Source organism: Leptonotus elevatus, chromosome 8 (assembly GCF_054856555.1).
Source record: "Leptonotus elevatus isolate MCC_2025b chromosome 8, RoL_Lele_1.0, whole genome shotgun sequence".
Taxonomy (NCBI): domain Eukaryota; kingdom Metazoa; phylum Chordata; class Actinopteri; order Syngnathiformes; family Syngnathidae; genus Leptonotus; species Leptonotus elevatus.
In genome coordinates, this window is record NC_141246.1 from 16,499,367 (window position 1) to 16,526,220 (window position 26,854).

Sequence of the window (26,854 nt, forward strand, 5' to 3'; positions counted from 1 at the left end):
TTGAAATGTTTTGCACCCCATGTAGGCTATCAAAAACCGTATTGAATTGTCTTTTGTGGAGAGATGCACACTCCTAATATACCATTAAACTTCACAAAAAAAATGTGTGCCTGCTTTTTGAAGTCTTTAAAACCAATTAATTCTTGACATATTGATATCATTCAAACACCATTTCCTTCTTTTACTCAAGTTTTTTTCCTCCCGGATAAAATAATTATTCATTTATGTATCTATTTGGCCAAGCTGAAAAAGTTTATACTTCTTCCTACTCTTTTTCTGAACATGTGTAAATGCTTTGTGTCGTTGATTATTTTTTAAATTTAATTTAATTACATTTTTTTATTCTTGTATATACATGTTCAAAATAAATAAATTAACGAATTAATTAATTTAATGTAGTATTTTTAATTACAATTAAGGGCAATTTTCTATAAATTTTTCCAAGATGGCGCAACTAGCAGCGGTCCCTGGGCTCCAGTCATGTAAAGTAAAGAAAACAGTTTTTTTAAGTAATGTAAAGAAAACGGTAACTGTGTGGATGAGCATCAGGGCACGCCCACACTGAGTTCTCTCTATTTCCTGCTAGACACCCGTTGGCTATGCTTAAAGGGGAAGAATACACATAGGCGTCTCAGCAAAGAATGAGCCATGGCATGGCCATCTACGGCACAGACAGAAATGTTTGCTAAAATATTGTTATTAATATAATAGTGAAAGTCTCACGTGGGTTCCGTTGTGTTACCAAAAGCAGAAAGACAACTTCTTCGGAAGGCGGAGCACCAGCGGGACAACTTGAATCGTCCCCTTTAACTCAGCCCACCCCTCCGCCATGTCGCTACTATCGGCATAACACAACAGCAGGACGCACCTAACCTCTTTGCTCGAGCCATACGTGCCTCCTCGTCTGTCGGCCGCAACACCAAAACGCGTCTTTCCCTGCCATGCCCCGCATCGCCTCGCTGCTATCCGCCCTGCTGTTCGTCCACTTTTCGGGCTTGAGCCGGGGCTACTTCCGCGAGGAGCGCTGGAGCCCCGAGTCCCCTCTCCTCGCCCCACGGGTGGTGGTCGCTCTTATCTGCCGCAACTCTGCGCACTCTTTGCCGCTCTTCCTTGGAGCATTGGAGCGCCTTCGCTACCCGAAGGACCGCATTGCTTTGTGGTGAGTGTCGCTGCTGTAAAGTCACAATTATTATAACATTATAACAGACTTATCTTGATAGGTATTGAAAGTGAAATCTGATGAAGAGTTTTATCAAATCGCCGTTGTTCTTAACCAGCGTTCTGTTAGTAGACATCCTTCTTTTAATCTAAATCTTTCCAGTATATCACATCTGTTTCATCGGTGCTTTAAATTATGCATGTATTTTCGAAACAGAAGAGCGAATCATCTTGGAGAGATGCACGGGAAAGGAGTAGTCAGGGCCCGTTGCACTACTCGAGTTATGTCTGTGAAAAGTTCCATTCAGTTTGGGATCTTCTCTCATTCCCCCACCCTATGTCCCTGCCCCTCTTTTCCTGCCACATCTTTAGACTCGACTGGAAACACACCGCCTCACTCTTCTGCACTCCACAGCCCTAGCACAAAAGCTTGACAAGATTTATTTCCTTGTATCCAAGTCACAGGTGGTAGAAGTTCTCACACTCTGTACTCAAGTAAAAGTCCAGATCCAGATGCTTGTTTAATATGAACGTCCTTGGTAAAAGTAGTATTGATTGAACTCCTGTATGCAAGTAAAAAAAACAACTAAAAACTAAACTACAGTACTCCCAAATGCACTTAAAAAAAAAGTAAAAAAAAAAAGAAAAAGCTTTTTACTGTCAATTATCTACAAAAACAAAAACGTTTCTTTCTTTTATTAACTTAAATAGTGCTCATGCTGAGAAGAAGAAAAAAAAATGTTGCGTAAGTTGCTGATAATATCAGTTCCTATTGACAATTTTGAACATCTGGGCATTTGGGAGCGTATTTGTATTGCTTTTGCCTGCGGCAAGCATACACAGCAGGCAGATTGCAATAGTAGTCAAACAACATTTCACCGCATTATTTAAATAAAAGATAATACTCACAAATCAAATTACAACCACCCAAATCCTATGCTTTTCAACAAATGGAGAGCTTCCTTTCATTGAGTTGATGCTGCGTTCGAGGAATGTGTGAAATCAGGTTGATCCCACTTGGATTGTCCCACTAACGACCTCTAAGCGTTCGACAAAGATGGCTGATTAAGATCAGTTGTTTGTTGTTCTGGTTAATGTAGTCGGTCCAAATCATGTTGGGTTACGTGAAGTTACTTACTTTGAAAAACTAAACTAATGTTATGATAATAAAGAGATAAATATGTTTATAATTATGTAAATTATGTTTTGCCATTAACAGTCTGTGTCTGTATTGTCGAACGATGTCAGATTAAAGCTGGATATCGGGGCACTTTTGTTTATTGACTTTGCAACTCGGCTCTCCAAGTTCAATGTGGCGTTCCCAATCACCTGATGCTGCCTTCATGTGGTATTGAAATTATGGTAAATACCACATGTAGAGTAGAAAATTGCACGTGACCGCCCCCTCATGTCGTAGGAGTGTCCAGGTAGAATGTGAAGGCAGGGTGAATATATGACTTGATAGCCGACAAGCCAAGACGCCATATTGCTCCTCCCAAAAAACGTTTCCCGGCATACGATCCTATACATTTACAGTATCAAAATTGGAGAACATTTGAGACGGTACGTAATAGAAACAGCATGATTTATGATGTTTTAAATAGTTAAACATAAACAAGAGGACTTCAGACATTTTACAAATTGCCTTAAGTACATGTATAAATTAAATGCTTAATGATGTTTACAGGAGGAAACTTGTACATATATATATATATATATATATTTATTTATATTTATAAATAATTACAACTGTAATTCAACAAAAGATGTCTCTGCCAAATCTAACATTGGGGTCTAAGGGACTGAGTGATAAAAGAAAAAGGGGGTCTTCAAAGCAGCACATCCCTGCCACTTGTAAAAAAAAATATTATTTGTTTTACTTGTCAGTCATATATTCAGATCAATGGCCGTTCCTGTGCACACTTCCTGGTTTGAAGTCAGAAAAGTCAGAATTCCCATCTTCCTCTTGTCCTCAAATGCAGCATTAGACCTCCATTTTGACTTGTGGTGTAAGCTCGGAATTGCCATTAGCTTTGCTGACAATATAAACTGCTAACAAAGGATGCTAAACTAGCTGATAATGTCAATTGGGAAAAAAAACATTACTTCAGTAGTTCAGTTGTGTTTTTTCGGATTAGCTAGAGATTTTTTGGGAATGCCAGCTGGGGGCTTTTAGGCTGTCACATTGTTTCACAAGATACAATTCACATTCACCACAAAATACGATTGTAGTTGACAACATTTACATTTACTCATTTCATATCTGGTAAGTTATGGTGGCCATTTGGTTCAACTTTATCCCTGAGTCTTCAAATGCTGAGTAAGCATTTATCTGCCGTTTCTGAGATTATCATCACAACAATTTGATACGATTCTCAGTTCCCTTTTATATGACAAGCAACAGAACAAACTAGCTGGCTAGGTGGCTACGTTACTTATCATACGTTACATTTCTGTTTCGTGTCCTCCTTGTCTTGGCAAAACTTCCGCTCGTAAAATACATAACTGAATCTAAATAACGATGCTGTATGGTCTCTACTTGGCCAGTGACCACACACCATATATTTGTAAGCATCTAAACACATGTAGGCTTGCAGTTCCTCTTGAGTGTAAACACTAGGTTTCTCCACTAAATAAAGATAAATATTGGGCCACTTTGTAACATCTTCCTTCCACTCTGTAATGTAAGGATCAGAAAGTTGCTTTCCATCCAACAACGTTTTTTTTTTAAAAGTAATTTTCAGGATCGTTTATAGTCAGTTTGTGTACATGTTAACGAACCTTGCTGTCCTTTCTGCTCCAACAATGCACACACACATCCTGATGATGTCATCTTTGTTTATAAACAGGAAAAGGGTCTATAAAACTCCAATATCTCAATCAGATAAGATCCCAACCTTGTTAACTTTACTTCTCTATATTGACTTTTTTTTTTACCCATGTCGTTATCCTTAGATTTTGAAGTAATGAGCCTTTCTTGGCAACGTAAGGACTAGAAAGTACAGATATCTGTTTTCAAATGTAGGGAGTAAAATGAGTCTTATTGAGTCTTAAAGTTAACTCATTCACTGCCATTGACGGCTATAGACGTAAAAAAAATCATTTAAACTATATTAGTTTCACATTTTTTCCCCACTTTTGTTAACAAGAGTATGAAAACCTAGATTTTTTTTATTGTGCATTCATAACAGATATAACATTTGTGATTAATCGATTAATTACAATTTAAAAAATGTAATCGTCAGACTTTTTTTTTTATTAGGGGCATCAGGCGGTTACAATTTTTAATTGTAATTAATCACATGACTTCACTAGTTAACTCCAAGATTAATCACAAATTTTATATCTGTTCTAAATGTACAATACATTTTTTTCCAAGGTTTTCATACTCTTGTTAACAAAAGTGGAAAAAATGTGAAACGAATAGTTCAAATTCATTTTTGACGTCTATTGCCGTCAATGGCAGTGAAAGAGTTAAGTAGCAGAGTAGGTTGAAATTTTGAATGGGAGATGGGGGTGGGATTAAATACATTTTCTTCTTCGCACTCCCTTTCAGGCAAAATTGGACTTTATCTTTTTGTTGTTGTTGCTTGTCTCTCTCTCTCTCTCTCTCTCTCTCTCTCTCTCTCTCTCTCTCTCTCTCTCTCTCTCTCTCTCTCTCTCTCTCTCTCTCTCTCTCTCTCTCTCTCTCATAGACATAAGTAAACATATTGTTCAATCTAGTGGGAGGGCTGTCTCCTTTGAATGTTGAATTTAGTATAAAAGCAGCATGCGTTCATCTGTTTCCTTGGATTTTAGCCCAAAACTTCGGATTCGTTTATCCATGTGGCAGCTTGAGCACAGCTCTTTTTCTGCGTCCTCCCTTAAAATACCTAGAAAGTTTCAAAACATAAACCCAGTGGCCCTAGCCACCTGTGGATACCTGCAGCGCAACCTGACAATGTAAGATGAAGCACCCTGGCACGCCGCTTCATATAAACACACGCATGTTGATTTTTTTGGTGGAAGCGTGTGCTGCATGGACTTGCAGGGTAGAGAAGAACCTTCCTTAAGGTTTATGTTCTCCCCCACCTCAGGTCTTTCCAATTATTGAGGTCTGTTTTTGTTGCTATTTAAACAATGCCGCATACACTAGCGACAAACTTCATTTTGACATGCAATACCATTATTCCTCTCTTTACAAAGATTTTAATACCCTAAAGAAGTACAAATTCTGAATTCAGTCTACATTTTTGGGAAAAAAACTTCCTCTAAACAACTTTTGACTTTAATTTTGCACTTTCTAGCGCTTTTTGTAGCTTTTTTGTTCACACTTTTTCCAAAAGGAAGACGGGATAGTCACATCAGACAGCATTTTTGTAACAATTTAACTTATTCACTACCAGTCCAGTTAAAATCGATCTTTGACGTCTATAGCCGTCGATGGCAGTGAATGAGTTAAGAATTAAAGTGGGACACTTAAGGCACTGATGCTTACTAATCATATCTGAAATGATCTCTCACAAGTTACCATGTTGCTGAGTGCACTAAAAACACTGTTTTTTTAAGGTGGTGTAGCATAACTTTGTTGTGCTGGCTAGCTTCTGAGCATGAGCAGTGAGTACGAGTAGCACAAGACCAAAGCTCTAATTCAGTCTATCTTGGTTTTTCCTCCAAATAATAATGAATGATAATTTTTTTTGCCACTGAATCCGTTGAATTGTGTCCTGTACGCTTCTTAACTTCTGCCTAAATTCCCTGTGTGTGTCTCACTACTTGCTCCCGCACTTGGTAGTTTGTCATTGGCTGGCTTCAGTTGACATACCACCAACATACAATCAGTATTGTGAATGTTTATATCGCTGGCGTAGAACTGAAACCTCAAAATTAGGTACATTTAGAATTTTTTCACAAATCTATACTATGGGTCAGTCCATACGTGTGGGTGTTATTTTGACAACTTACTGACCAATATAGAGCGTTGCAGTGGCTTTCTTTCTTTGATGATGCGATGTTTTTGGTTGAACAAACATGCCGTTTTTGGGGTCCCCTGAAAATTTTTGATTTTGTAGATACAAAGATTCTGCCAAAAGATGATGCTACAATAACGTTAAATCGTTCAGCCCTACAGAAAATATGACCGGCTATAGCGGGTGCAGTTTGAGGGGTGAACAGAGGGATTGCTAACTCGCAAGCATACAAGCATACTTCAAACTAGAGGTGGGAATCTTTGAATGTCTCATGATTCGATTCCGATTTTTGGTTGTGCAATTCGATTCAGAATCGATTTTTCGATTAGGAAAGATTTTTGATTCAAAATGATTTGATTGACAATGATTTTTGCTTCAATTTATAGATGTTCAAGGAATTGTAATGATCTACTCCAGTCTGACTCGCTAATGCTAATTAGCGCGCTACTCGCGGCACTTTTATCACTCAAAAGAACGGCTCCACACTGCAAAAAAACAACTTTTATTGGAATAACTTGATCGTGACTTTTTCCTTCTACTCTCTAATGTGGCTCCAACTTAACAGTGTAACAGACCGCATGAAACCACACTGCCCCTAAGTGGCCAAATCGGGTACAACATGAACAGCGCTCCCAATAAAGGCACACACAAACAAAGGGAAGACAGTATAAAGTAATTTAAATAAAATCGATTTTGGGACATTTAAAATGGATTCTGAATCGTACTAAATGAGTATCGCGATTCTTAGGAGAATCTATTTTTTTGGCACACCCCTACTTCAAACATACTTTGTGGCGTGATAGGTTGTGCAGATTAGATTCCCATCAATGGGAAAAAAGGCCAAAGTTTGTTTACATTTATAATGTCTGAGTGATACACAACCCAACACTAGCATTTCTTAACACTATAATAATAGATAGGATGATAACATAAATTAAAAATTTGAAAAAAAAAAAAGATATTGCTAGTTTTTAGCAATCAAGTAACTTGGTGGGTGGGTACTTATTGTGCTGCTGTTGTTTCATATATGTGGCAGCCATGTTGGCAGGGGCAACTTTCCCATCAAAGGTAATTGAAAACATGGACATTAGCTTAGCATCCAATAGACACGTAGGAGAAGATTAAAAAAAAAAAAGCATATTTATTTACAATAATTTAGTATTACACTTGGTAATTTTAGGCCATGAAAAATACAAAACAATAATTTTGTACTGTACTGCGTGTTTTTATGAAAATCGGCTCTAACGGTTGACCCCCTATCCCCAATTAGTCGTTAAGTTGAGTTTTCACTGGACATTATAATTAAAGTAGTGCATCTAGAGTTTTTTTGTTTTTTGTAAGTGGAAAATCAGGCTGACATTTGCATTTGCTCAACTGAATGCCAAATCTAGTGTAACAAAAAGAAAAATGTTTTTGCAGCCCTGGTTGGATCTCATTAGATTGTGTAGATGTGCTATACTTGATCTGTTCCATTGCTGTTTGGATGGTTCAAGGAAAGGGATGTCGACATTAGAGAGAGCATGAGAACACGAATGGCTCTGCTGTGATTCGGTCGCACGCAAGCGGCGAAACGACACTTGAATGTGAGAACATCGCACAGATGTTAAAATAAGCACCTGCGGCACGTTGTCCGTCAACGGCTACATGATGCCGGAGGGTGTGAAACCATTTTCCCCTCATACCTACACATTCCATGTGTCACCCCTTTGCCCCCTGCCCATTAATCTCAAAAGATTTGTTTTGTTAACGCAGACACCATGCAAGCCGCGTCGACCCTCAGTCTTTGTGTGCTACAGCTCACATTGATGGTACATAGCTATCCTGTAGTAAAAAAAAAAAAAAAAGCTTCAGAGCCGGAAAAACTTATCATCCTGTTATAATGATAAAAATCAATAATTCCCCTTTAAATTGGTGCCATGGTTTTAGTATTGAGTCATTTTGTCTTTTTAAAAGCCTGCATTCCACTCTCAAACTAATATGCACAGATATACACTAGAATAGATGGAGCAGGACAGAAAACAATAGTGGCGCTCCGGGCTTTTGCTTGCCAGACTAATGAGGTGATTATATTACACTCCTGTGATTGATACGGTGCTCCAGATTCAGTCATTGAACCAGTGCAGCCAAATTATATCACCGTAGAATCCTTTTTATGAAGTCCATATTTTATAAGGAGACATTTTAATTAGGCATCAGCACCTCTGCTGTTCCAATATATTTAATCAGTGCATCCCTTTGGAGTGTTTTGTGTGCCCTTCACTGAAAAAGTGTGTCTATCCCTCCTCTCGCCACAGGGTGGCGACAGATCACAACATAGATAACACCACGGCCGTCCTGCGAGAGTGGCTCACCAAAGTGCAGAATGACTATCACTATGTGGAGTGGAGACCAGAGGATGGATCCAGGTAATTTTGTGCGTGGGAATGCGGGTGAGTGAGGGGCCGACCCAAGCACTGTGTTTAAGGTTCTAACACCGCTGTCATCTGTGCCCACCTTAGTGCTTTTGAGGACGAGGAGGGGCCCAAACACTGGAATAATCTTCGTTATGAACACGTGATGAAGCTTCGCCAGGGGGCGTTGGACACAGCCCGTGAGGTCTGGGCTGACTACCTCCTGGTATGTTGTCAGTCAAACAACAGATGGACTGACATTATCACGAGGCAATTTAAATGAAGTGATGATATGAAATTGTATGAAAAATAATTGAAGCAGTTCACATTTTAATGTGGAACTACTAAATGTGTTACTTTCTGTTATTTGCAAAAAATCGATCAAAATGGTCAGACACCCACGGCTTGTCCCTGTGAAACATGAGGCGCATTGCATTTAGACAGGTTTTATCCACCCGCTTTGTTTTGGGACATTTTAATGGAGATGTTTGGCAGAGGATGATAAAGCTTACATCCTGTTGCTATGGTTACCTGTGTTGAAATGCACATTATTTTTCTGGAAGAGCTCCTTGCATATTCGACATGGTTCCCCGCCAGACGCGTTTGCTGCCAGTTCAATTGTTGTTTAAGGAGTCACAGAAGATCCAGTCGCAAGCAGAACAGCGTCTTTTTATCAAAGCGCTTTTCTTTGCTGACAGGTGGCTGACTGTGACAACCTGCTCACCAACCCAGATGTGTTGTGGAAACTGATGAGCGAAAACAAGACCATTGTTGCCCCAATGTTGGAGTCCAGAGCTGCATATTCCAACTTCTGGTGCGGCATGACTTCGCAGGTATTGTTGTTGGTCATTTGTCAGCCAGCACATTACATTACACCCACTTTACATGTCCTTCACATTTGAACGACATTAATATTCGCTGGGTACAGCGAAATAACATTCAAATTAGAGGTGTCAGGTGATACATTTTTTTAAATTGTAATTAATCACATGAATTCAATAGTTAACTCACGATTAATTGAACATTTTATATCTGTTCTAAATGTACAATAAAATGTATATTAGAATATTTTTTGTTTTCACACAACATAACATAAAGTGAAAAAAATGCTACACTAATAGAAATATAGCTGCATCTTTTAGTCATTGATACAGTCATTTCGTAATAATTCATAACATTTAGTAAAAATTAAAAAAAGATTTACTGTAAATAACAAACAAAATGTGTCTGCCACTAGATGGCATAATTGCATCCGTAAGACGTTAGTGACAGCTCAGTGCATTTTTCTCTAATCTTTAACATGAAGTAGCTTGTGAAATTTTGCACATATTTAAAATCGTAAAATACAACTTCATCCCATTCTTCACAAAACTTTGCATTATTATTACATTTATTACTGCTAAATTTTGACGTGGACGTGTCTGCTGCGTTGTGATTTGCATTCCCCCAGTAAGGCTTTCCAAGTAAGGGGCGGTCATTAATCGCGCGTTAAAACAATTAGTGGCGTTAAAGGAACTTTAAATTAACTCAAAATTCCAAACACAGGATTCTCCTCGGTAGTTCCGAAGCAGATGTTCAGCTGCAGCAGAGGAAATTATGTTGGCCATCGACAAAAATGTAGGAATTGTAATTCTGATTGTGCCTCTCAGCATTCAAACCAATAACAGAATCTTTAATATTTCAACTCATTCACTGCCATTGACAGCAATAGACGTCAAAAATTAGTTAAATTAGTTTAACATTTTTTTCCCATTTTTGTTAACAAGAGTATGAAAGCCTAGATTTTTTTTTTGCACATTTAGAACAGATATAACATTTGTGATTAATCGTGAGTTAACTAGTGAAATCATGCGATTGATTACGGTAACACATTTTTTATTTTTTATTAATTTTAATTTTATTTTTTTAACTTTATTTTTTTAATTTTATTTTTTTACTTTATTTTTTTAATTTTATTTTTAATTTTTTAATTTTATTTTTTTATTATTTATTTTTTTAAACAAAAAAGAAAAAAAATACGGTAACAAATTTTAATCGCTTGATGCCCCTAATTTTTAATAATCTTTTTTTTTAATAATATATATTTTTTAGAAAAGATTATTAAAAATTAGGGGCGTCAGGCGATTACAATTTTTAATCGTAATTAATTGCATGGCTTCACTAGTTAACTCAAGATTAATCACAAATTTTATATCTGTTCTAATACAATAAAACATTTTATAGGTTTTCATACTCTTGTTAACAAAAGTGGGAAAAAATGTTAAACTAATAGAAATAGTTCAAATGAATTTTTGACGTCTATAGCCGTCAATGGCAGTGAATGAGTTAATCCGTGTAATCAAATGTGCTTTTAGAAACCATTTCTTTGCATTGTTGGCAACCATCCTGGCAGGGCTACTACAAGCGCACGCCAGCCTACATACCAATCAGGAAGCAGGAGCGTCTTGGCTGTTTTGCCGTCCCGATGGTGCACTCCACGTACTTGGTGGACTTACGGAAGGAAGCCTCTCGGCAGTTGGCTTTTTACCCGCCACACCCGGAGTACAGCTGGCTCCTTGATGATGTCATCGTCTTTGCCTACTCTGCTCGCATGGCAGGTGTGTTGGATGAAATCGTTTTGAAATGTTACACGTGTGATTTTTGCATTGCCTGTCATCTTGTGACGTCAGATGTTCAGATGTACGTGTGCAACAAAGAAACCTACGGATACTTTCCGGTGCCCATGCGTTCCCACGCTAATTTGTTGGATGAAGCGGAGAGCTTCTTGCACACTCATCTTGAGATCATGGGTGAGTTTGGTTTCAAACCGTAAAACAAGAATGCGCATAAATGAAGGCAGCGCAATATATTGTATAGCGCAATAAAGCGGGTTTTATTTCACTACTAAAATAGTTCTATAGTCAGCCTTTTTCTCCACTTTCAAACCTTGGCAGACAGTTATAGAAAATACTAAATTATGCATTATGCACAACAAAAAGCATGTCTGCTCTGTCGCTATGGAGGTCATCAGAGCATCCAGTGAGTGTTTTTGATTCAGTTGTTACTCCCACTGAAAAATATTTTGGTAACCAAAGTGGTCTGTAGTCATTCTCTTTTATATGCCACATGACATGTAATCATCCATAGAGGAAGGAATGCAAACAAGCTGTGAAAAAGGATAAAACGTATCCTTGCATGGAGCCTTTGGCTCCATTTTTGGTAGCCTCTGATTCATTGCGCATTCTCTTTGTAACCGTATGCCATCTTCTTTCAAAGTGAAAAATCCTCCGCTGGAATATTCCCGCTTCCTCACGCTTCCTCCCAAACAGCCAAACAAGATTGGCTTTGATGAGGTGCAGTCTTGTCCTTCTCACTCGCTCATATAAACACACAGGGCCCAGCACGTTTTGTCAGGCTACGTGTGTGTGTGCACGCAGGTGTTCATGATAAATCTGGTGCGGAGAGCTGACCGGCGCGAGCGCATGCTGACAACCTTACACGAGATGGAGCTCAGCTGTAAAGTTATTGCTGCTGTGGATGGCAAGTACGTTTCGTCGCCTGTAGAATGCATAGGGTATTGTGTCAAGGAGGCGGGGCTTAGCATGTGCCAGAATTAACCCTTTCAGACCCGCATTTTTATTGCTGGGCATTTTTTCCCCCAACTCTTTTCCCACATAAGAACAACATATAAAAAAATTCTGGTGTTATCTCATGTTTTTATTTTTAATCGTGGACGTCAAGATAGTATGGCTGTAACGTGTAACCAAGCTTATATGTAACATTTTTAACATGGACATCATGCAAATCTAATTGTGATTATGATTGGTTAGCTAGGATCCAATCATGAACCAGAAGTGTTGACGTCATCCAAATGATGCGTTTGTATCGGTTTAGACACGCAAATATGTCATGTCTATGAGTCTGAAGGGGTTAAATTATGATTACATGAATTTGGAATGTAAGATCTTTATTTACAGTAGGTCTGGGTATTGCCAACAACCTCATGATACAATGAGTATCACGATACCGGAGTCACTATACGAAACGTATCGCGATACATAACCATTGTTTTACATTACTTTACTTACAATTTTTATGAAAAAAAGTCATATGTGAATAATAGGGGTGTCAGGCGATTAAAGTTTTTAATCGTAATTAATCGCATGACTTCAATAGTTAACTCACGATTGATGGCAAATTTCGTATCGGTTCTAAATGTAAAATAAAATGGTGACATTTTTCTTTTTTATAATAAAAGCTATCTAATCTTTAACTTGTGAAATTCTGCACATTTTTAAAATTGTAAAATACAACTTGACCCCAGTCTCCACAAATATATGCATTATTATTCAATTTATTACTGCAAAATATTGACATGGACGTGTCTGCTGCATTGCGACTGGAATTCCTCCCGTACAGGCTTTCCAAGAAAGTTGTGGTCCAAGAAAGTTGTGGTCATTAATTGCGCATTAAAAAAATTAGTGTCATTAAAGGAACTTTAAATTAACTCAAAATTAACGCACTCATTTTGACACACCTAGTAAACAATACTTTTATGGTTTCTTCTTCTAATGTTAGCAGCGCTTCCGTTTTTTCCGCTAGCGCCATGCCTGGTCGAAATGTGTTACTGCATAGCAAGGAGGAGCTTTCAGAGACACGCCGGGAAACGTTCAATGATATATTCCTGTATCAATAAAAAAATAAAATAAACCCTTAATGTACAGTATTAGTCTGTGTATGACTGCAAGTTATGCAAAGATAATAATATAACAATATAAGATAGATATTATTTACCATATGGCTTATTATTGTCATACTTAAGTCATACATACATATTTATATTATTTTTAAGTAAATTGCTTCTATTTGGGGTACCTAATGTTTTTGCCAGTGAGGTCGTACAACAATGCCATCCATATGATGTATTATTCCTCTTGTTTAATCTCCTTGTTTATCTCTTCTGTGCTCATCAGGGCCCTGAACAAGAGTGACATAGAGTCCATGGGGATTAATATGCTGCCGGGGTACAAAGACCCATATCACGGTCGACCTCTCACCAAGGGTGAACTTGGTTGTTTCCTCTCTCATTACAACATCTGGAAGGAGGTGAGGGTTCTGTCATTACACACGATCGTGTAAGAGTTATTACAACACCTTGCGTCAGCAGGTGTGACGAATATGTGCTTTTGTTTTTATGAATGCCTTCAAATTTGGGTAAACATTGTATCCTAAACAATTTAGTGACAGTTTATGCAGTTTTCAGGCACACCAAATGAAAAAAAAAAATCATTGAATTTTGATAGCTTGTTTGTAGCATACAGCGATCTCCCCAAGTTCAATTCATATAAACATCATTTACAAAGTCTGTAAGGTGCTGGAAAACAATCATACAACGAAGAATATTCACACCAGTTGTGTATTTCTCAATGTTCAAAAGCCATTCCTGTCGTGACTGTAATAATAAAAATACAAGCGGTGTGTCAAAATTGTGTGCGTGCAGATAGTGGATCGCGGCCTGCGCACGTCCTTGGTCCTTGAGGACGACCTGCGCTTTGAGGTGTTCTTTAAACGTCGTCTGCAGGCGTTGCTGCAGGAGGTGACGACGCACAAGCTTGACTGGGATCTCATGTGAGTCAATGCAATGAAAAGCCATGGTTAAAAATAGAGAGGATTATTTCTCCCTCATATAAAGAAATCCTTCCATCTGTCTGTTTCCTCGACACCAGTGACCAGACATTAAAGTCACTGTGACCCATTCTTTTCACATTCATAGACAGCGCCAAAAAAAAAGAAAATAAATTATTTTATATCTAAACATTTTCTATGAAATTTGAAGAGCTGCTATACCATTGTCTCCTTTCCCTTGCTCATGCAGTTATATTGGACGCAAGCGAATGCAGGTGGATCATCCAGAGAAGTCGGTACCCAATGTTCACAATCTGGTGGAGGCTGACTACTCATACTGGACTTTAGGCTACATGCTCTCCTTGCAGGGAGCCAAAAAGCTCCTCAAGGTTGAGCCTCTGAAAAAGATCCTTCCTGTTGACGAGTTCCTTCCTGTCATGTTTGACAAACATCCTGTGTGAGTATTACACTGTCCTTCTCCATTGTTAATTTTTATTTTTAAAACCTCCTCCAAAGACAGGGTCCCACATTAAGCGTTTTTTCAGTGGTGGCCCTCATTGTTTTATATTTAGCATCTTTTTTGCTGTATTATTTAAGCATTTGAGAGAATGACTTCTTTGTAGTTATTTGATTGTTTTGCGATCGAGGAGAGTATGGCCGACGATTTGCCGATTGTTAAACTGAAAAATTGTATTGTGATTGAAGGAGTTTCATTTCATCACATAGTATATTATGCACATATGTATGTTTGTATTTTTCAGTATAGATTTACACTTTTTTTTATAATGTAGTTAGTTTTCATTAGTTTTTACTGTGTTAATTGTTTTAATTTGTTATTATTTTTTTGAAAATGCTTCATTTTACTGTTGTTTTTATTAGTTTTAGTATTGGTTTTAGCTTTAAAAAATATACAGTGTATAGGGTTTTTTTGTTGAGTACAAGATTTAAAAAAAAGTTACAATTACATTTTTCGCAGCCCAATAAGCAAGTTTCCCTTTCGTCTTTCGCTTTTGTTTTCTTCCCGTAATGCTTTCTCTTAAAAAAAAAAAAACATGACAACTCCACTTACCCTGTAAGTGAATTCTCTTAATTCATGCCAAACGGCGTGAACCTGACCTAGATTATTGCAGTGCACTCTTTGTGTTGGCACAAATGGTCAGACTCAAGCCCTTATTTTTCTAGTGTCCCCTCATTTTCTTTGTAGGCGTGTCCCTTGGAAACATTTTAAATCTGCTTGTGATGTCATCTTTCCCCTCTTTAGTTTAGACTACATGGAACACTTTGAGGATCGGAACCTGCGCGCGTTCTCCGCAGAGCCGCTTCTGGTGTATCCGACTCACTACACAGGAGACTCAGGCTACATCAGTGACACGGAGACCTCAGTCGTCTGGAACAATGAGACAACCAAGACCGACTGGGACAGAGCCAAGTCCAGGAAAACCCAGGAACAGGTGGAACTCAGTCTCAAGGCACAGAACTCTGATGTACTACAGTCTGAGCTGGAGAATTGGAGTGCGCGGGATGAATTGTGATGACTTCAGAGAACACTTTGTTACACGCACACACACACTGAGCAGGCTGACATACTTACTGTACAGCAGAAGAAAGCTGTGATGGTGGGAGGAATGTAGAAGAGGTAAGACAGATGGACACGGGTCCAGTGAGACTTTCACCATCACTTGGTCTTTCTCTTAGAGGAGGAGGTAAGATTGACATTTAAAACAACTCTTGAAGAGTCGCTTAGAATCCATGTATCATTCGCTGTTTAGCAGTCAAAAGTCAAAGAATAAGAAAGGGACTGATTATTTTATTTGTTTTTTTTTATTTCAATTTAAGTTCAATTTAAAGGTCAGGAATAAATGTGTATCAATAGTTTTGTGGTTTGTGTTGTTTTTAGTATCAAAAATATTTTGTATAATGATACATGGGTTATGTAGCAGTTTTATTTTATTTATTGCAATTTATTGGTCCAGATGTGACCAGAGGGAAAGATGTCATTCAGATGTAATCACTTACATCAACCAGATGTTTGGAATACACAGGTAGTATTCATTCATCCATCCATCCATTTTCCGAACCACTTACCCTCCTCACTAGGGTCGCATTCATTTCTCTGTAACTGAGTGAAGAGACCATTGAAATAGTCAAAGAAATAACTTTATACTCTTAATCTGTAGTATGCTTTGAATTTTAATTTGAGACCAGAGTTGGGTGTGTGTGTGTGTGTGTGTGTGTGTGTGGGGGGGGGGGGGGGTCACATGTTAATCAAATACAAATTGTCTACAGTGTCTTGTCCCATGCGTTTCCTCCATCACCACTAGTTGCCTTGTTTTCTTCTGCTGTGATGAGTTCAAAGACCAATGACTGTAAAATGATCCTGTAATGCACAAGAACAAACTGTATTGATATATTGACACACCGAGTGCTCGTTTTGACAGTTTAGTTCGGAGCCACTAATGCTTCTGCTCTTGGCACCAACTATTCATTGTTTATTTATTATCCATTTATAACATTACTCTTGTCACTAATGAATGTATGTGTGTCATTTTCTATTAAATATGTAACACAACTGTGCTTTTGTTTTACTGAAGCTCAATTAAAGCTACACTAAGGAGCGTTCAGCTTTCATTGATTGTGGCGGCCCCATGTGGACGAAAGTGGTAGTGTTTTGCCTGAAAAAAGAGCACATTTCCCATCGCGTCGTTCACTCCAGCAGGTGAAAGTCGGGCTAATGTTAATCCTTGGCTGTACTTTTAGGGTAGCCTCCCATTTTTTTCTAATTTTTTTTGTCTCCTCAGACAAAACTTGTTTGTTTTGCAGCTTCTGCCATGACAGCAGTAATTGAGCGTAGAAGTTCGAATCAACTTCCATCTTTGTAACGAAAGGCGGTTCGTGGTGTAAGCGGTCATCACGTGTTTTGTGTGGAAGGGTTCCTGCCACCCTCCTCAAAGTTGCTTAGTGCCAGTAAAACCAATACAGATTCCATTAGGCCATTACAGTTATGAAAATGTCCTCAGTGTTGTTTTAATACACATTATTAAAAATTACTAAAAATCATTACAATAATTTGTATTATGCAGCCCCACTAGTCTAAACACACTATTCTGATTAATAATGTGTTCATCCGTTTTGTCACTTGCTGTAGACTGAAAATTACATCAGATAACAACCAATCACGGCTCAGCTTGTGAACAACATATGAACAAAGTCAGAAAACAGGTGAGCCGTGATTGGTGGTTACCTGAGAAACTGTGATGTCATTTTCAGTCAACAACAAGTGATAAAATGGCTGCCTCCTAAAATGGCTAAGACAGTGGATTTTGCTGCTTAATTTATATTGCATAAAAACACGATCAAAATGCTGTGTTTAGACGAGTGGGGTTTGCATGCAGCATATTCTAAAGGAGACGTGTGGGTTGACTTCCTTTTAAAAGCGTGTCAATTTTTTTTGCAAATTAATGTGCGTGTGTGTTTTTGGTCTGATCATATTTGATATACTATGTTGATATTTTCTTTGTTGCTTTGTAAGGCAGCCCTGCTTAGGTGAAGAAGCACTCCATCAAGGCGCCTCAGTTGTGATGATGTCAATATGATCTGCACCCAGTAGAGGAATCTCTTTTAATTAGTGCCTGCTGGTGCATGGCTGCCAGCGCACAGGTGACTGCATGCTGCAGTCGGCCTCCATTACTGCTCATCTTTCACCCCGCTACCAGTGAGTCTCTTATAGTCACTCTTCACTTGTGATGTATGACTGCGCAAGCTCCCGTACACTTTCACGATATTTGATTTTTTGCCAGTGAACAAAATGGCGGTAGTTGGGGGCATTTGTGTTCACTGTGTGCGTATATACATCCACGTGCAGCTGCAGAGGTTTGTGTGAGCCAGACTAATCCTATTAGATCTCTCTCGCCTCACCTCTATATTTAACTTACCGCTTTCTCTGAGATTAACGCAGGTTATTTTTCAGCAAAAGGCCCCACAGATCAATAGTTGCTTTTCAGCTGTGGCACTCGCTGAGGTTTAATAGAACTGCGCCCCAATCAAACTATCGACTTACTCGGTTCATTTCCGCCACTCTCCGCATCGTGCCTGTCACATCATCTTGATAACAGGATGCAAAAATAATCTTTGTTATGCTCGGAGGGATAAATGACTGACATGGGTAATTAGTGAAGCGTCAGGTAGTACATGCAGCAACGAGAGATTGTATCTTATTTAATGTTAACTCATTCACTGCCATTGACGGCTATTGACGTCAAAAATTCATTTGAACTATTTCTATTGGTTTAACATTTTTTCCACTTTTGTTAACAAGAGTATGAAAACCTAGAAGAAAAAAAGATTGTACATCTAGAACAGATATCAAATGTATGATTAATCAGGAGTTAACTATTGAAGTCATGCGGTTAATTACAATTAAAAATTGTAATCGCCTGATGCGATTACAAAAGAAAAGAAAAGATTATTACAAATTAGGAGCGTCAGGCGATTACATTTTTTAATCGTAATTAATTGCATGACTTCATGAGTTAACTCACGATTAATCAATTTTTTAAATATCTGTTCTAAAAGTATTAAAAAATTGTAGGTTTTCATACTCTTGTTAACAAATGTTAAACTAATAGAAATTGTTAAAATGAATATTTGACGTCTATAACCGTCAATGGCAGTGAATGAGTCAAAATGTTTTTTTTTTAATTGTCTGTCCTGTGCTTTGCCCTCACCCTGCCATTTCACCCCCTTCCTCCACCCTTCCCCTCCTCCCTTCTTCTCATTTTCAGCGCCTACACAATGACCTCTGCTCTGCTAAATTACCGCATGGACACACCCACTGTAACACACTTGTAATCTCCATCTGTAAATCCTGCTGTCGCTTGGATTCAAAGCACAAAGTGAAGAGGCGAGGCAGCGAAGGTGTCACTAAAAGGGAAAAATGATAATGAAGTGGCGTGAAAGGGAACAAGGCCGAGGAGGAGAGTCAACAAATCAAAGATGAATACAAAGGCTTGGAGGAGAAAGTTGGGATACATTTGAGACAAGGAGTTTCAAGGTGAGGTAAATTACTTGCGCTGTATTCAGCTGCCACCACACGTACAAAGATTGATTGCCTATTAAATTAGCTATTAACTAAACAAGGCAGTGGCTCGAGTATATCAGGCCAGGATCAATGAGCTTCAAAAAGTGAACCGGATGATTGCAAAATTACTTTTCCAAATGTAGGATTTAAGCTTTGACCTCTCCGAGTCTTACAGTAAATCCCCTTTTCCAGGCGATGTCCAGCTTCCAACATACGTCTCCTCTATCAGCCTCGGATGTTTCAGTGTAGAGTTGTAGTCCCAAATAGATCAGCTGAAAGCCAGAGAGCCAAATCTAATTTGTGAGGTTATCACTGTCAATTCACAGCCTGCAGTGACTCCTGCGACACTCAAATACAGGCTGGCCGAGACAGATAAAGTACATTTCGGAGATGTCGGCACCAACTTTATTTCTACATCAGAGAAGTATTTCTTGTCTGCTGTTTCAACCATCCACATCATAATCCCACTTCCAAAAGGCTCCCGGGCCGCCCGTTATATTGAGCCAGGCTTTTATGTATTATGCATTCAAAATACAGTATGTGCTGTATGCTGTAACACCAACATTAGTTAGCGTTGCACTAGATCAGATGTGTCAAATATACGGCTAGGGGGCCATTTACGGCCCACCGTCCAACTTTTAACGGCCGTGCCAAATAATATTACAGACAAACCGCAATTCTATTGGACGTGGATGTTAAAATAGTAGGGGTGTTGCGACATCCGCATCGATGCAGCCATACAATTAAATATTCTTGTGTAGACTATTTGTAACTAAAATAGAAAAAAATGCTCTTTATTTCAACTTCATAGGCAAAAGTGTTTACATCCACTTTCTGCTCTTCTTCTAAGTCAGGTTTATGAAGTATTATTGATTAATTTCTATAATTTCTTGAAACTGGCATGCATTTGTATACAGTATTATACAATATTCAGTTACAAATAAATTCTATACAATGTGACAAAATTGTCATCATTTTGCAGGTACTGATACAACCCCTTGATTAACTCATTCACTGCCAGTGACAGCTATAGACGTCAAAAATTCATTTAAACTATTTCTATTAGTTTAACATTTTTTTCCTACTTTTGTTAACAAGAGTATGAAAACCTGGAACAAATGTTTTTATTGTAAATTTAGAACAGTTATAAATTGTGTGATTAATCGTGAGTTAACTATTGAAGTCATGCGATTAATTACAATTAAAAATGTCTGAAAAATTATGAAAAAGCCTAAACTACTTTACCTTATCACCTTTAATAGAATAGTGTAGTTTCTCAAAAATAATTAAAATACAAGATTGCTTGATTGGTTGGTTTTAGCATGTTTAAAGGGGAAGTCAACCCCCCTGACATTAGATATTCCCATGACAACAGACGACGTCACTGCAAAAATTTGCCCTCTCCACAGTGGGATCTTCTATCCTTCCTTCCAACCTCTCCTATTCCATCATGGTGGACTTATTCCTCAACCGAGTTCTGGTGGAAAACAACTGGGACCAGGATGAGCTCAACACTGAGCGGGAAATTGTTGGCATTCTGGAAAACCGTATCCTCTTGTTGCTTTTTGCATCGGCGGAGTGCGACAAGTGCTGGGAGTTTGTGCCTGTCCTCAACGACTTTTTCAAACGACTGAAAGACCCGGCGTACATTGAATATCCCCGACTTCTGGCGCTCATTTACATCAGGTCTCTGCCAGCATCTTTGCTTGTTTTTATGCCACCGCACGAGATGAGCTCATGTGTATTCATTTGATCATTTCCATCTCTCTGCAGCTTAGACAAATCAGAGGAGCAACACGGAAGATTTCTCAAAGAGATGCACAAAAAGGTTCTGTTTTTGGCCTTTGAGGACCCGTACAGGAAGTAAGTGGATGGGAGGGAGGTGCGAGGGGGAGGGGGGGATACATCATCTTATTGAGTACACTACACTTTGAATCCGAATCATTCGTTCATCCCTTGCTCCCTTATTACTATAGGGATATTTATATAGTGGACTTTATAATTCAAGAGTTCCAACACGACTCGGGCACGTCAAAATGTCAAACTCACAAAATAGGGCGCTGGACTGTATATTGGATAGGGAGTGAATGTTTTCTTATGTTTAGGGAACTTCAGGCCAAGTTCAAGGTGAAAGATGTCCCAACCGTGGTGGTCCTTCGTCCAGATGGCTCCGTCCTGTCTCCGAATGCCGTACAGGACATTTATCGTTTCGGTTCCGAGTGTTTCCGCAACTGGCAAGAATCATCAGAGCTGATTGAAAGAAGCTTCATGCTCAACGAGGAATTCGACAACCTGAACATGCGCAGCGCCACCGACCCCGTGAGGAGACTCAAATACAAAACAGAGGACGACAAGAGGAAAAAAAGATGGTGGAGGTTGTGGGGTCGAGGGAAAGATGACAACGAAGAAAGCGAAAGTGTGGGATACAACGAGAGAGGAGGGCTGTAAAGGAACACGGAGATGACAAACAGAAGGACTGGAGAGGAGTATACATTCTCTCTAGAAAAAGGCAAACCTTTGTCAGTTTTGTCCGTTTAATTTGTAGTCTTTAAAAATTCTACCAATCCATACGGTTATTGAGAAATATCCAGTTGTGGTTGCATTGAAAATTCTGCTCTTCAAGGAGCCACAGTTGCCATGTTGAACCAATATTTGTTGTGTCATATTTGTTGGGGATTACCTGGGGTGTTGCGTAAAAAGATCACTTTAGGCCCCACCACTTCAATGCCACATCTATCTATCTATCTATCTATCTATCTATCTATCTATCTATCTATCTATCTATCTATCTATCTATCTATCTATCTATCTATCTATCTATCTATCTATCTATCTATCTATCTATCTATCTATCTATCTATCTACATATAGCTATGCCAGTGACATATCAAGAAGCAGAACAATGAAATGCTTTTGCACTATGGATAGCAGAAGGTACATAATTAACCTGTGTATCTATCTGTGTGGTGGTTGTTTTGAATGTTGATATATGTGCCTTGACCCAATAAAGGTTGAGAAACACGGCTTTAAAGGCACTAAAAATACTTTTTCACAGCATTACCTTATAATGAAGATCTTATCCACACTCTGTGTCAGGAGTTACTGGAGGTTAAACTGAAGCACACTTAAACCTGGGCCTGAAATGGAGCCAGGAGTTCACCTGGCAATTACAATTGTTCAACCCAGTCATAATATTTGAATACCCTGTGGTCCCCACTTTTGTGTACTGAGATGTATACTGCTTCCATTAAATGTACAGTACCTCACTGCTGAAGCGCTCCTATCATGACACTGAAAGTTGCTGTGTTTCCCCTGAGCCACTCTACTAATTGTTTCCTCCTCTATCATAAGTTTGATATTCTAGACCATTGACAATAAGCTGCTGGTATAAGGGTGTGATTATTTCAGCTTGGTGTGGCGTTCCCTCGCAAAGCCTTATAGATTGGGCAAGGAAACACTGATGTCAGAGGGTCCGATCAGAGGCATGACTCCCTCACACGCTAAAAAGTACTCACTGTTGTTATTGCTCGTGGAGAGCAGTTGTTTACAAGATGATTCAAATATACAAAGTGCGCCTTCTAGAATGTGTTGCCTTTAAGAATAGAAGGTTAAACTTGTGAATGTGAACAGAGCCCAAGCCTACAGTTTGAGCATTCTAAGTGAAATTTGATTTTCGGGCCCTATATTTCTGCCAAGAATATTCTCCATTCATTCATCAAAAAACGCTTTTTAATGGTGATTTTGGGACGGTGTATTAAACACGGATGCATGTTATTCACATCATTTTACGATACTTAGTTCGCTTATGCCTTAGGTCAGCTCAAAATTCGGAAATACAGTATGTTCTTTATGGTCCGTCCAGAACCACTTTATTATTGTTAAACTAACGGCTCAATAAAAGCTTACTTTTTTTTTTAATTTTTTGTATGACATAATAGTGAACCCGGATTATACAAAACAAAGAATAGTTGCTGTGGCTAAACGTTACTGATGTTGCGTTTGAAAGATATTCATTGCCTTAATACATCCTTTTTTGGGATGAGGGGAGTCACATTTATATTCCCATATCTATCTGCACACGTTAGTGTCCCCCCCCCCCCCCCCCCCACCTTGTCTCACCACACCCTACCCGGACACAAGAGAGGAGGTGCAGCGCAGACAGACACGCAAAAAAAGGAAATAGAAGTGAACAGCAATCAAGGTGAGGAGACACAGTTGTTGAGAGAATGTGATTTGAAGAGACAGGCTTGGGAATGATTCCAGTACAACTCGAAAGAGGAGATAAGAGGGAGGGGAAAAAGGCTGTTCTCTTTTTGGATTTGCTAGTGTGAAATAGAGGTAAGCAAGAATGAGGATTATCAGATTTAACAGCAAGTGAGATGAGCTCATGTGATTAATGGGAGCTGTATGAGAGTGACATGCGAGGAGACTCATTAGTTCATTTCAAAGACTGCCATTGAACTACACAACACAGCCATCCGTCTGCATTTCCCCTTTTGCCCTGTTGCATTCTTCTCATGTTGCTAATAAAACGAACACGCATACATTTTTTTTGTACTTTCAACACACCGTCCCGAGACAGTTCATGATGGTGGACTTGTTCTTCGATCGGGTGCTGGTGAAGAACAACTGGGACCAAGACGAGCTGGACACTGAACGTGAGATTGACACCCGCCTGCAGAACCGCATCCTGATGCTCTTCTTTGCTTCTGCCGCATGTGACGGATGTCGTCAGTTTGCACCCAAACTGGGTGACTTTTTCACTCGCTTGACGGATGAGTTCTATGTGGATCGCTCTGCTCAGCTGGTCCTCCTGTACATCAGGTAGAGCTGACGCAGATTGTATATTATGAACACTATTGTCTATCAGTTCATTGATTTAGGGTGATCATATTGTCATTTCCAAAATAGAGGCCTCGACATACTTAAATGATACTCAAAGTTTACTCCAAGATGCTATACGTTATTACTGTTTTAACATATGCGTCCTAAACGTAAGTCTCTTTTGAAGTTTTACTTTACAAATTAATAAATAAGAATTTTTGTTCCTGTAATTGACCTTCTTTTTTTTTTCTTTAAATGGGCCGAGCTGGAATAGAACCCACACCCTCTGGTTTGTAAGCACAAAGTAGTACCAGTGAGCTAACGTTCTGGGCCACCTACCCAGCTCAGGACCAATTAAATGCTCAGGAAGTATTTCTTTTAAATAAAGTACTTAAAAAAAGTATATATATATATATATATATAATAACATGCATACACACAAAAAACGGTAATAAACTGGCACACGCCGCCTCCCATTTGTCGCACAATGAAACCGGACATTTTCATGAATTTATAAAAACCTCCCAGAAGTCTGGACAGGATAGGATGTAAAAAGCGGTAAAAACCAGGTAATGAGGACCTTTGGTCACCATGATTTATTCCGTTCAATGTATTATTATTTTTTTAAGTATTTAATTAACAAAAGTGTTTTGTTAACATGTGAGTTTGGACCAATCGGAAGAACATCAATACAACTTCCTCAAACAGCTGCCCAAAAAGTGCCTGTTCCTCGCTTATGAGGATCCCTACAGGAGGTGAGTGGTACAGGCCAAAAGGCTGTTGGTTCAGATGATAATGATGTAGACATACTCAGCCGGCGAAATCTATTTGGCATCCACAGGGAGCTGGAAGACAAATTCAACATCAAGCAGCTTCCCACAGTGGTGGTCCTGCGTCCCGACTGCTCGGTCCTCATCCCAAACGCAGTAGATGAGATCACCCGCCTCGGTCCGGACTGCTACCGCAACTGGCAGGAAGCGGCGGAGCTCGTCGACAGGAACTTCATGATCAGTGAGGACTTTCAGGGGAAGTCCATGCGCAGCTTCACTCACCCAGTGAGAAAACTCAAGTATAAGGCGGAGGATGAAAAGAAAAGGAAGAAGAAAAGAGGTGGACATCATACAGAGGTGGAGGGAAAAGAAGAAGGGTCGCCATGGTGATCAGGACCATACCAACAAAATATTGACTGAGATGCTTTCTGCAAAGTTGCCACTTTAACTTCAATAAGAATGGATTTGTCACATTGTGTAGACTGATATGGTCTTTAATTAGCAGCACAACAAAAAACTTTGAGCGTATCATTCCACAATTCATTATTGCTATCATCAAGTAATGACTTATGCGAGGAATGTGGGCCAAGGCCAATTTCACATTTTGGGCAATAACTTCCCTTTGATGCATCATTATAATTGTCTACAACACAAAACTGTGTCTCATGCAGTATGAAACGGAATGTTTCCAATGTTCTGTAATGAAACACAAAGACATTCCGGCTGTATTGTTTTGAAATGTGCCAGTATTTTGTGTCAACGTTTGTATTCATGATTTGTTCATGCTGTGCTGCAATTCAAATCATCTCGCTGCTGTCAGCGGCCACATCTCATGCCATTGGCTGTTACCTTCTTTATTTGAAATGCTTGTCCATGCCGTTACTGCAGCCTCTTTCAGTTCTTGCTTATTTTGGGGGATTTCTCCCTTCAGCCTCCCCTTCATGATGTAAATTGCATGCTCTAATGGGTTTAGGCCGGTCTAAGGCTTTGAACTTTGCCCCCAGATGAAATTCTTTGTTGTGTTGTTGCAGTGTGTTTTGGCTATTGTTCCACTTCGTGTCACAATCACGGCGCATGACGCTCGACCAGAATAAGTTTGGTAACAATGATTGTTGACTGCTTTTGGAGTTGACTGTGAAGGGAGCTCACTCAGAAGCGGGGTTATTATAGTTTGGGAATTTTTCATTTTTGTTAGATTTGTTTTTTAAATTTAGTTAGTTTTAATTAGTTTTCAGGGTGGTTCTGTTAGTTTTTATAAGTTTCAGTTATTTCAGAAATGCTTAGTTTGAGTTAGTTTCAGTATTAGTTTTTTTTGTCAAAGTGTGTCTTACTTGTGCGCAATATTTAAAAAAACACCATGGGAGCAACATCATCTGAAGGTGCTTTTCTATTGGCTGCTGCTAGATGACGTCACTCTTGTGTGACACACTATCAAATGTCCTTGTTCCGGTTAATATAAGAATAAATCACCCCCAAAGGCTCATGCATTAAGTTGATTACCAAAGACTAAAACGAAAGACATTTTTTGCTATAATTATAGTTAGTTTTGTTAACATAAACGGTAGTCTCAGTTAGTTTTCGTTTTTATTTTATTTCGTTAACAAAATTGTTTTTTTGAATGTTATTTTTAGTTTTTTGGTTAGTTTTAGTTAACTAAAATAACCTTGCTCAGAACACACCCCGCACCACAAGATAAGCGCTCGGGATAATCTTTCAGACACATCCCAGAACCAGGCCTTTACAGACTTTGATCATGGGGTGGAAAATGCTCAAATTTGGCCCGATTGTTATTATGTGTGTGCATTTGACAGTTTCATACTCGGCCCCTCATTACGAAGGACTCCTACCACTCTATTTGGCATTCGTGTTTGGCCTCACTACTGGATGCTCGTGTCAGTGATTGAATGCTTTCTGTTAGAAGTAACAGCTGGCACCACCCACAACAATTTCCCTCCATACAAAACAAACCCTTATTTGTCCAAAGATACAGACTTCTATTGATGTCGTTGGAATGCCAGCCAGATGAGTGTGATTACATTGCTTTCTTATTACACAAATGCCTTTGCCCTCTCTTCCAACAAG

At 39.0% G+C, this 26,854-nt stretch overlaps 3 protein-coding genes across 3 annotated transcripts; all 3 read left to right on the top strand.

Moving 5' to 3' along the window:
- Positions 1-642: 642 nt before the first annotated feature.
- On the top strand, positions 643-16,335 carry LOC147169972 (procollagen galactosyltransferase 1-like). The gene is made up of 12 exons (XM_086082508.1): positions 643-1,159; positions 8,402-8,512; positions 8,606-8,723; positions 9,196-9,330; positions 10,890-11,094; positions 11,167-11,286; positions 11,753-11,829; positions 11,914-12,020; positions 13,450-13,582; positions 13,977-14,104; positions 14,352-14,558; positions 15,363-16,335. The coding sequence occupies exons 1-12, from the start codon at positions 942-944 to the stop codon at positions 15,631-15,633; spliced, it is 1,830 nt and encodes a 609-aa protein (XP_085938634.1). The 5' UTR covers positions 643-941; the 3' UTR covers positions 15,634-16,335.
- A 1,364-nt stretch (positions 16,336-17,699) lies between these two features.
- Positions 17,700-22,209, top strand: LOC147169973 (nucleoredoxin-like protein 1). Its single transcript, XM_086083034.1, has 5 exons — positions 17,700-17,813; positions 18,883-19,151; positions 20,588-20,864; positions 20,952-21,041; positions 21,284-22,209. Exons 3-5 carry the CDS (start codon positions 20,629-20,631, stop codon positions 21,624-21,626), a joined length of 669 nt encoding a protein of 222 aa, XP_085939160.1. The 5' UTR covers positions 17,700-17,813; positions 18,883-19,151; positions 20,588-20,628; the 3' UTR covers positions 21,627-22,209.
- A 1,396-nt stretch (positions 22,210-23,605) lies between these two features.
- Positions 23,606-26,255, top strand: LOC147169974 (nucleoredoxin-like protein 1). The gene is made up of 3 exons (XM_086082789.1): positions 23,606-24,002; positions 24,668-24,757; positions 24,844-26,255. Exons 1-3 carry the CDS (start codon positions 23,764-23,766, stop codon positions 25,160-25,162), a joined length of 648 nt encoding a protein of 215 aa, XP_085938915.1. The 5' UTR covers positions 23,606-23,763; the 3' UTR covers positions 25,163-26,255.
- Positions 26,256-26,854: the final 599 nt, after the last annotated feature.